Here is a 9,510-nt window from a genome sequence, read left to right as displayed (position 1 = left end):
ATATATAAATTGTAGCTTGTGCCTTTAGTTTTAGGTTGGTTTATTTCACCGGTTCTACACCAGCGGATGAATAGTGCACGCGCCAATTAAATAATTTAATAAATAATTAACCACCAGTTGCTACCTTAGTGTTTCATTTGTTTACATAAACACCCATTAATAGGCCTATGAATCACTCAATCAATCTATAAGAGTCAGTGTGCACCACATATGGCAATTACGTGTTTCCAATGCTATTTGTGTGTCGCTTTCAAACAAAGAAGTACAGGGTAGTTAATATGGGCATATTTCTTAAGTTAATAATAATAAGTTCAATTACATTTAGCAAAACATTGACATTCAATATAGAGAAATCAGATGAAGTTAGGTATTTTAAACTGAAGCTTACACTTTCAATACAGGACATCCATGGCATGTGTCAACCATTGCGACCAACAGAATAAAAAGTAAAAAAGCAAGCATTGATTTGACAAAGAGCTCTGGTTATTCAAACCTTGAGAAACCCTTTATTGGGTCTTTGCCTTGTCCAGTGGCTTTTAACATAAGTCCAAAGCATTATGAATATTATGTGGACACTAGACAAAGCACCATACCACAAAAAAGCAGTAGAGCTCAATCAAAAAGACATGTTCATCAATTAATCAGTCCATTTTCCACAACCCTCAGCTTGACCCTCCTCCCCATCCACCTACACCTGAGCCTTCTTCAGGTCTTCAGGCAGCACGCGGCCCCTCTTCCTGGCACGGTCCTTTTTCTTCTCCACTTTGCCCTTGTTGTTCTTCTGGATGTTCCTGCGTCTCTTGTCCTGTCTCCTTTGCATCTTCTCCACCACCGTCTCGCTGCGCTCCGTCCACTTCTTCTTCCGCTGCGAGCGCATCTTCTCTTTCCTCTTGAGCGAGGCCCTCAGCAGGTTCTCGTCATCCTTGATCTTCAGACCCTCTGCCTTGTACAGCACATTGGTCCACTTCATCTTCTCCTCCTGTACCTTGGCCTTGCCCTCATCCTTCTCCCGCAGCTCCTCCAGCTTAGCCTTGCGAGCCTCCACGCGCCCCAGCAACTGCTTGTAGTTCTTGCCCACCAGCGGTGTCAGGCCGCCTTTTATCCGGTTCTTCTTCTCCTTCTTCTTCTGCTCTTTGTCCAAGAACCCACCATCGCCCAGCTCCACCTTGTTGAAGACGATGGCTGTCTCGTCCCGCTTGCCCGCAGCTGGTGCGGTGGGAGGAGGGGCCTCTTCCCTTTTGATCTCAGGCTCATACTCTAAGCCAGCTTTCTCAGCGAGCTTCTTAATGATGAACTCTTTACGCTTCCTCTTCTTGCGCTCCCTCTCCTGCTTTCTCTTCTCTCGCTTCTTCTGCACCTCCTCAGAGGATGGGTCCTTAGGGGTTCCCTACAGGAAGAAAAGGGAATGGAAGGTTAGTTGTAGGCTATGTCAACAGGAATGTGCATTGCCAAGTCATGACAGTCAACTGTGGATCGGTAATGAGACATTTTACCGCATGTAGACACTGAACAACCCCTTAGATAACCTAACACATACCTGCCCACGAGACTCCTCAATCTTCTCATGAAGTCTCTGCCGTAGAATATCTACCGTGGAGAATTTAGTACCCGGCTTTCCACCTTCAGGGTGAGAACAAAAGTCAGTGAAGAGTACAATAATGTCTCTGACATGGCTATTACACCATTTATATTGGACCTAGATAAAAAAAAAACAAAGAGGAAAGGTAAGTATCACCAGAAGATGTTAGGAAGTTGAGCATCATTTGTGGACTGAACATCAATATATAACTTTACCTTTGGGCTTCTGTTTAGTCTCAACCATCACCCCATTTGGAACTGTAGCTTTTGAGATCTTCTGTTCTACTACATCAGGTGCTCTCTGTGCTGGGGTGATGGCAAGCTTCTTGTTAGGCTTCAAAGGTAACTTCTGGTGTTTCGCTACATTGCTGTTTACACTTATCTGTTTGTGATTGGTTTTGTTCCTCTTCTTTGGAGGGCCAGCCACACGTCCACCTTGAAAAGGGACTTCCGTCATGAAGAGAGACAACATGTTAGGTTGTATAAGTACAGATGAAAATGCCTATACATTGGAGGGGTGTTTATTTTTAAGTCAGTGGTGCTAGAGATTCATTGAATAACATCAGCAACAATTAAAATTTATTCAAAAACAATTGTCACAAATGAAAACATGCAGCTAGCTAATAGATAGAACCTGAAAACATTTACCAAATGGCCTATTCCTTGGTTCTTGCTGTTGAGCACATACTTTACTCGCCAATTTCTGAAGGTATGAGTCCTTTGAAGCAAGACTTGCCATTTCTCGAACAACAAAAAAATCGACAACCACGAATCTGCTAACAATAAATAGCCACTAGCTAATGTAAAGTCCCTCTTCAAACAGAAAGTACGAGCGAGATGTTGCAGGTCATCTTTCTGATACCTTAACCAATGGTGAATAAATAACTTTACTTATGATGATCAAAATAAAATTGCAACATTTGCTGTTAAAATGACAACCAAAGACAGGCAGTATTAAAAGTACTAGCTAGCTACAAATGCACGTGTACGAGACTGAACGAGACTGAAATGGGCGTCACATTGAAGTCAGGTTGGACCGGATGTAGTTACATCAAACACAATCCCTCCTGCACACAGGACATGTAACTTATTTTGCCAGTTGCCTCGTCAAATTGACTATCTCTGTGTGTTTACCATATTTTCAGTAACTATGGGCAGTTTAACAGTTATGTTCGCGTGTTCTGCTAAGACCTTGAAGATGATCAAAAATAACGTAAGTTGATATAGCTACAGTACATAGCTACTGTATTTCAAGTATGAATATCTTAAGAACTAACGTTAACTGGCGTTAGCTAGCTTGCTGTTGCATAAATTCCAGTGACCTACAGTTTGACTGCTGATGTAATGATGTAGGTGAATGCATTTCTTTTTTCAGTCACATGCAATTTATTTCAAGAGGACTCTATTGCCACGACTGCCTCTCTTCAAACAAGCAGAAGGTAATGTTTCAGATATATTCATAGCTAGCAAACTAGCCATGTGATTCAATGACCGAAGCTTACCATTTCATAACGTTGATTCGTAATGGTTATAGCTCTGACACCTTTCCAAACACTCCGACACCTTTCCAAACACTCCAGGCAAGTGTATCAACTTTGGTCGACTGTCAAGCTCCACAGCTGCCAGTGCAGCGAAGGGAGAGGACTCCTTCCTCAAATGGCTCCTGCTTCTGATCCCTGTTACCACATTTGGTCTTGGGACATGGCAGGTATGGCTCCATTAAACAGTAGTTCAAGTGGCAGTACCTCTAGAATGGATATGACAAATTATACTGACCAAAGCAACTCTTCTACTTAGGTGAAACGTCGGGAATGGAAAATTAAGTTGATTGCAGAACTGAGAAGTCTTACCTCCGTTGAACCCATTCCTCTTCCTATTGAGTGAGGAACACATGCGCACACAAGTTATCAGACAGATAATTACACATAATTGTTGTCTTGATTTTTTTTAGTTCAGACTGGAAGTATTTGTAATGTTCTTGTTTATATGGCTTTTCTTCCTAGTCCTCTGGAGTTGAACAATCTGGAGTACAGGAGAGTAAAGGTGCGTGGGCACTATGACCACTCCCAGGAGATGTACATCTTACCACGCTCACCTGTCGACCCAGAGAAAGAGGCAAGGGGAGGCAGGCCAGCTGTCATCCAGTGGAGATACTGGAGCCAATGTCGTTACCCCGTTCTACTGCAGTGACCTAGGGTAAGAGACACACACACGCACATTGCAATTGCTGCTACCAGTATGTGTGTGTGTATGTATGTGAGAGCTCCAAAATGTTAAGACATTATTGTCTCCTTACACTGTTGACATTCTTGTGTACATTTCACAGGATCACGATCCTTGTAAACCGAGGATATGTTCCTAGGAAGAAGATCAAACCAGAAACCAGGATGAAGGGACAGGTAAGCCCCCCCCCCCATATTCATTGTCTAATTCAAGACTCAAAGTTGTCATGGGTGATGATTTTGTCATGGCGCTGCTCTGTAGGTGGATGACGAGGTTGACCTGGTAGGTGTGGTGAGGCTGACAGAGATCCGCAAACCCTTTGTGCCACAAAACGACGTGGAGCGCAACCGCTGGCACTACCGCGACCTGGAGACAATGGCTAGAGTCACAGGGGCTGAGCAGATCTTCATCGATGCTGACCTGGGTACAGCTCTCAGTATTACCCTATTTAGACAATACACTTTGATTTAATTGCATGGTATGAGAAAATAAGGTATGTGAAAGACTGAATGGTGATTAACATTCCCTTCAGCTGAGGTTTGGAATAACAGTAAATCCATTATTTATCTGAAGTGAGTTGGTAGTGCGTGTTTCATTAAGAATGAATGAAAAACTAAGGTTTGTTGGTTAATATTCTCAGCCAGCACAATTCCGGGTGGACCTATAGGAGGACAGACCCGAGTCACCCTAAGGAATGAACATATGCAGTACATTATGACGTGGTAAGTTGTCATATTTCACATCAATTAGTCATTTTTTTCTTCACTGTGAGCCTCTGTCTTGCATAACTAGGATCAATTGAGCTGTATGCATATCCAATGAGTGCTTCTCTTCCTCTCTGTAGGTATGGCCTCTGTGCAGCAACCTCTTACATGTGGTATGCCAAGTTCATCAAAAGGATTGTGTAAAACACCCCGCAATGGCTTGAGTAGTGGAAATTAAGTTTGTCATGAATATACCACAGCCAGATCATGGCAGTATAGTAGCTGCTGTAGGTACTTAATGTACACTTACAAATGCAACATGTAAAGTTGGTTTCATGAGCTGAAATAAAGACCCCAGAAATTTGACACCAGTATTTTGTGTAAAAATGTGTTACAACCTGCCTCAACTCCAAGCCCACTTGTAGGCAAGCGGTTTACAGACGTAAACATGGTTAAGTGCCCCACAATGGCATGGGCATTCATAAGCTGTGGACAACAATTTATTTTTATAATGGCAATTTGAATGCAAAAATACCTTGAGCGAGGCCCATTTGTCTATGCATATCTGCATTCCTAGTCATTAAATCCATAATTGGCCTAATTAATTTGATCAAATCAATGAAATTGCATGTTTGTAAGTAGGATTTGTGCATATGAAGTATCCTAATAAAATAGCAAACTGCATCCAGTTGTCATGTTATGATTGGGGGGTTTAAATATGTTCAGGCCTGAGCTGTGCCATTTCAAGTAAAGCGCACTACACAATGTTTCTGCTGGGTAATGCCACCTGTTGCACCGCCAACAGTGGCCTTAGGTCAGCAAGTGTAATACACCGAGGAGCACCAGTAGTCCAACTTTTTGTCCAGGTAATTCTCCCAGCATCAGAAATCATACCAATATGTTAAACATAATTGGCACCAATGGTGTATGATCATTTATTTTATAGATTCAATACACATACAAAATGTGCCACTACCGTTGACATTTGAAACTCATGTGATCAGCACAATATCCATTTAAGGTTCACATGCATAACATAGGGGTTCTCATTGGACAAAAAAAACAAGCATATTTCTTGAGACATTTATTTTGATATCAAACAGTTTATCCGAGCTTGGTGGCCAGTTCCTTGGCCTTAGCCTTCTCCAGCTTGGCAATACGGGCTGTGGACTTCGGACCCATGATACCACCTCCCCAGTGACGACGGATCTAGAAGAGGAAGCACATTGTCATGAGTTAATTTAGTGGGAACCAGGTTAAATTAAGTCAGTTCAGGGAGACAAAGTGGTGACTCATGTGCTTTAAGCTAGATTACCCTCAAGTTAAATACATGTTTTTTGGGGATAGGGGGCAACATTTTCACTTTTGGATGAATAGCGTGCCCAGAGTGAACTTCCTCCTGCTCTGTCCCAGATGCTAATATTTGCATATTATTATTAGTATTGGATAGAAAACACTGAAGTTTGTAAAACTGTTTGAATGATGACTGAGTAACTCATAACTGATATGGCAGGCAAAAACCTGAGAGAAGAAATCAAACAGGAAGTGGGACATCTGAGGTTTGTAGTTTTTCAAAGCTTGGCTCACCAAGTACACATTGAGATATGGATGAGGTTGCACTTCCACCAGATGTCAACCGTCTTGAAACTTGAGTGAGGATTCTACCATAAAGGAGGGGCTCATGAGTCAGTGGTCTGGCATAGTGCCTCTGTCATGACGCGAGCTCCCGACAGAGTTACCTCGCGTTCCAGTGCTTTATCTGAAGACAAAGGAACCCCCCGGTTGGAACATTGATGTTTTATGTTAAAAACATCCTAACGATTGATTCCATACATCGTTTGACATGTTTCTAAAAGGGCTGTAACGGAAGTTTAAGTTTGTCTGGATGAAATGCTCACGCATCATGAAGATGGATTACTGGGCTGAACACGCTAACAACAAGTGGCTATTTGGACATACATGGAACTAAGTCATTTATTGTCTACCTGGGATTCCTGTGAGTGCCTTCTGATGAAGATCAAGGTAAGTGAATATTTATGGTGTTGTTACTAACTTTTTTGATTCCAAAATGGCAGCTATTCCCCTAGTTGTTTTGGGTTCTGAGCACAGTTCTCAGATTATGCTTTTTTCGTTTTATTTTATTTTAAATCTGACACCGCAGTTGCATTAAGAATAAGTCTCTTTAATTCTGTGAATAACAGTTGTTTTTATCAATGTGTATTATTAGTATTTCTGCAAAATCACCAGATGTTTTGGAATCAAAACATTACTGCACGTAAGGCGCCAATATTAACAGATTTTTGGATATAAATATGCACATTATCGAACAAAACATAAAAGTATTGTGTAACATGATGTTCTATGAGTGTCATCTGATGAAGATCAAAGGTTAGTGATTAATTTTTATCTATATTTCTGCTTTTTGTTGACTCCTATCTTTGGCTGGAAAAATGGATGTGTGTTTCTTCACCTTGGTGGTGATCTAACATAATGATGTTGTGCTTTAGCTGTAAAGCATTTATTTATTTTAAATCGGACACGATGGGTAGATTAACAAGATGTTTATCTTTCATTTACTGTGTCGGACTTGTTAATGTGTGAAAGTTACATATTTCCCAAAAATATTTTTTAATTTCGCACACTTCCTTTTCAGCAGAATGTTGTTGAGGTGTTCAGTTAGTGGAACCCCTGCGATAGAAAGGTTAAGCTAATTGCATCAATATTCTTGGTGGGTGTCAGCATTGCTGTTAAGACAGCAAATATTCATTCCCATCTGCAAAAGCCAAAAATGAACCCACAAGAAAATCCATCCATCTTCAGGACCCAGAAACATTGTGGCTTGACTACTAGTCAATATTGACAAAACAGTAGCTGATCAGACTGGCCACTCACCTCCTCATATCGGTCATTGTAGTTAGTCTTGATGGCTTCCACCAGCTTGGCAAGGGAACCTTTGTCTTCACTGAAAAAGTAGGAACATGTCAGTGCATCGCCAAAGTACAATTGACATCCAGGTGAACTGCTCGTAAACCTTTGGCTCAGGGTTAAAAAGCTCATAAAGCCACACGGTTGTTCAGTTGAAGAAATTCATACATCATCGCCAAAAGGATTTCATAGATTTAAAAAGTGCACAAGCGCAACTTAGAGGTAGGCCTCAAGTGCATCAGTGTTTGGCTTTGCCACTTGTTACTCACGGGTTTGTCTGTGTGAAGGCGACTGAGGTACAGGTCTTTCTGTGCACCAGTCTTCCCAGCCTGGCCTTGCCTTTGACAATGCAGTAAGGGACGCCCATCTTGCGACACAGAGCAGGCAGAAAGACTACAAGCTACAGAGACAAGAAAAATGACTAGTATCAATATCTATGGACAACACATTTCTGGCTGTGCCTTCTCAACTACAATACAGGGCAGCGGTCTTAGCTCAGAATTAAAAAGCTCGTATGTTTTGATCCACATAGAGGATTCAGGTGAAGAAATTCAAGCATCATTGCAAATGACCACATATGCCCACAAGTAATAACAGCCTGCTAAAGCAAACCCATACAGCAAGAAACAAGCCTACGAAGTTCAGTTGTCTTACCTCAATAGGGTCCACATCGTGGGCAATGACCACCAGCTGGGCCTTCTTGCTTTCCACCAGAGTGGTGACAGTGTTCACACCTATGGGAGAATTCAACATTGATATCAAACCCACATTCAACAGAGTTCTTGAAATAGTCAAACAATTCATGGCTTATGCTCAGGGTTAAAAAGCTCAATAAAACTACATGATTATTTCAGGTGAAGAAATTCAAACATCATTGCATCAACGCCAAAGTATGTATAATTTATTTTCTTTAAAAAGACCTCAATATCTGCCTCACCTGCACGGAGAACAGGTGGCCTCTTTGTTGGGGTGTCTCCCTTTCCAGCAGCCTTCTGTTCAGCGCGGGCCAGCAGCCTCTGCTTCTTCTCCTGCTTGGTCTCCGGCCTGTACTTGTGGGCCAGCTTGAACAGCTGTGTGGCTGTGAGGGAAATAGAAAACCAGTACATTGACTGACTCTGGGACATAATAGAAAACATGACCTGCGACTCAAAATGTCTCAAGTTAGAGATTCACAAGGATAATTTTAGGGTTTTCTAAGGTGCATCAGTGATCTTGGTGGGATGTCAACATTGCTGTTCAGATAGCAAATATTATTCACATCATCTGCAAAATATCCCACAAAATAATTCATTCAAGACCCAGAAAAAATGACCCACAAACAATAAACAAATCAACAGCAAAATTGATAAACGTATGCACTGAGAACTACCAGTCTGGCGGTCTAGTGCCTGGGTGAACTGGTTGATCGCTGGGGGGACCTTCAGACGCTTGTACAGGATGGAGCGCTGCCTCTGCAGGCGGATGTAACGGGGCCATTTCACAAAGCGTGTCAAATCACGCTTTGGCTGGATGTCCTGACCTATGAACAAACATGGGAGATTAGTGCATCGAATCAGTACTGCGTAATCAGAAAAGTCAAAAGCCACTATAGTCATGGAAGAAGTGCATCAGCGATCTTGGTGGGTTGTCTGCATCGTTGTTAAGATAGCAAATATTCTTTACATCATCTGCACAGGCAAGACCGAACAGTTACTAGAAATCAAATACAAATCCCAAAAGGTTCACTTTACGCACCAATGCCATAGTTCTTTGGCCTCTTCTCGAACAGGGGGTTGACCACTTTCTTAGCCTCGTGCTTTTTGGCCACCGAAGGGGCTGGTGCCACCTTCTTCCCCTTGGACTTCTTGCCTTTAGGCTGTTTTAAAAAAGTAGACTGGTCAGCATACATGACAGTTTATTCAAAGACATTTAAACAATAGTGTGGCTTTAGCTCAGGGTTAAAACGTTTGTTTTTAATCCACATATAATATTCAGTTGAAGAAATTCAAAGCATCACAGCAAAAGCCAGAAAATAAAGACTGTTCCGTGGTTATAACGAAAAGTTCAAAGGAAGCTACACATCGTGACCTGTAAGTTGGTT

General features: G+C 41.9%; 3 protein-coding genes and 6 non-coding genes across 9 annotated transcripts; 1 reads left to right on the top strand and 8 right to left on the bottom strand.

Moving 5' to 3' along the window:
* Positions 1–358: 358 nt before the first annotated feature.
* surf6 (surfeit 6) lies at positions 359–2,599 on the bottom strand. Its single transcript, XM_046290313.1, has 4 exons — positions 2,227–2,599; positions 1,795–2,025; positions 1,538–1,620; positions 359–1,387 (listed from the first exon to the last, which is right to left on the bottom strand). The coding sequence occupies exons 1-4, from the start codon at positions 2,315–2,317 to the stop codon at positions 689–691; spliced, it is 1,104 nt and encodes a 367-aa protein (XP_046146269.1). The 5' UTR covers positions 2,318–2,599; the 3' UTR covers positions 359–688.
* A 30-nt stretch (positions 2,600–2,629) lies between these two features.
* LOC123989360 (surfeit locus protein 1) lies at positions 2,630–5,189 on the top strand. Its single transcript, XM_046290314.1, is given in 10 exon segments — positions 2,630–2,791; positions 2,954–3,017; positions 3,159–3,286; positions 3,376–3,458; positions 3,582–3,699; positions 3,701–3,774; positions 3,905–3,977; positions 4,063–4,225; positions 4,442–4,523; positions 4,646–5,189. Coding segments are annotated over 10 exon segments (912 nt in total). The 5' UTR covers positions 2,630–2,728; the 3' UTR covers positions 4,710–5,189.
* A 237-nt stretch (positions 5,190–5,426) lies between these two features.
* rpl7a (ribosomal protein L7a) lies at positions 5,427–9,333 on the bottom strand. Its single transcript, XM_046290316.1, has 7 exons — positions 9,165–9,333; positions 8,800–8,949; positions 8,368–8,508; positions 8,085–8,164; positions 7,700–7,830; positions 7,398–7,467; positions 5,427–5,714 (listed from the first exon to the last, which is right to left on the bottom strand). Exons 1-7 carry the CDS (start codon positions 9,316–9,318, stop codon positions 5,610–5,612), a joined length of 831 nt encoding a protein of 276 aa, XP_046146272.1. The 5' UTR covers positions 9,319–9,333; the 3' UTR covers positions 5,427–5,609.
* On the bottom strand, positions 7,539–7,608 carry LOC123989631. Its single transcript, XR_006830587.1, has one exon. It is a non-coding gene; the product is annotated as a small nucleolar RNA SNORD36 (small nucleolar RNA).
* LOC123989630 lies at positions 7,921–7,997 on the bottom strand. Its single transcript, XR_006830586.1, has one exon. It is a non-coding gene; the product is annotated as a small nucleolar RNA SNORD36 (small nucleolar RNA).
* Positions 8,239–8,310, bottom strand: LOC123989628. The gene has a single exon (XR_006830585.1). It is a non-coding gene; the product is annotated as a small nucleolar RNA SNORD36 (small nucleolar RNA).
* Positions 8,630–8,698, bottom strand: LOC123989637. The gene has a single exon (XR_006830593.1). It is a non-coding gene; the product is annotated as a small nucleolar RNA SNORD24 (small nucleolar RNA).
* Positions 9,034–9,102, bottom strand: LOC123989636. The gene has a single exon (XR_006830592.1). It is a non-coding gene; the product is annotated as a small nucleolar RNA SNORD24 (small nucleolar RNA).
* Positions 9,334–9,356: 23 nt separating the features above from the next.
* Positions 9,357–9,431, bottom strand: LOC123989632. Its single transcript, XR_006830588.1, has one exon. It is a non-coding gene; the product is annotated as a small nucleolar RNA SNORD36 (small nucleolar RNA).
* Between the last annotated feature and the right edge of the window lie 79 nt (positions 9,432–9,510).

This window comes from Oncorhynchus gorbuscha, linkage group LG11 (genome assembly GCF_021184085.1).
Source record: "Oncorhynchus gorbuscha isolate QuinsamMale2020 ecotype Even-year linkage group LG11, OgorEven_v1.0, whole genome shotgun sequence".
NCBI classification, from domain to species: domain Eukaryota; kingdom Metazoa; phylum Chordata; class Actinopteri; order Salmoniformes; family Salmonidae; genus Oncorhynchus; species Oncorhynchus gorbuscha.
This window is presented reverse-complemented; position numbering and strand designations above follow the sequence as displayed.

Bases quoted from the DNA above. Each gene is read 5' to 3' on its own strand.
- surf6 (XM_046290313.1), bottom strand. From the start codon at position 2,317: ATGGCAAGTCTTGCTTCAAAGGACTCATACCTTCAGAAATTGGCGAGT. The intron at 2,026-2,226 runs GTAAATGTTTTC...TCATGACGGAAG, and splicing joins ACCAAGGAATAGGCCATTTG to TCCCTTTTCAAGGTGGACGT. The intron at 1,621-1,794 runs GTAAAGTTATAT...CTCACCCTGAAG, and splicing joins GACTAAACAGAAGCCCAAAG to GTGGAAAGCCGGGTACTAAA.
- rpl7a (XM_046290316.1), bottom strand. From the start codon at position 9,318: ATGTATGCTGACCAGTCTACTTTTTTAAAACAGCCTAAAGGCAAGAAG. The intron at 8,509-8,799 runs GTAGTTCTCAGT...TTTCCCTCACAG, and splicing joins GGCACTAGACCGCCAGACTG to CCACACAGCTGTTCAAGCTG. The intron at 8,165-8,367 runs GTGAGGCAGATA...ATTCTCCCATAG, and splicing joins GCCACCTGTTCTCCGTGCAG to GTGTGAACACTGTCACCACT.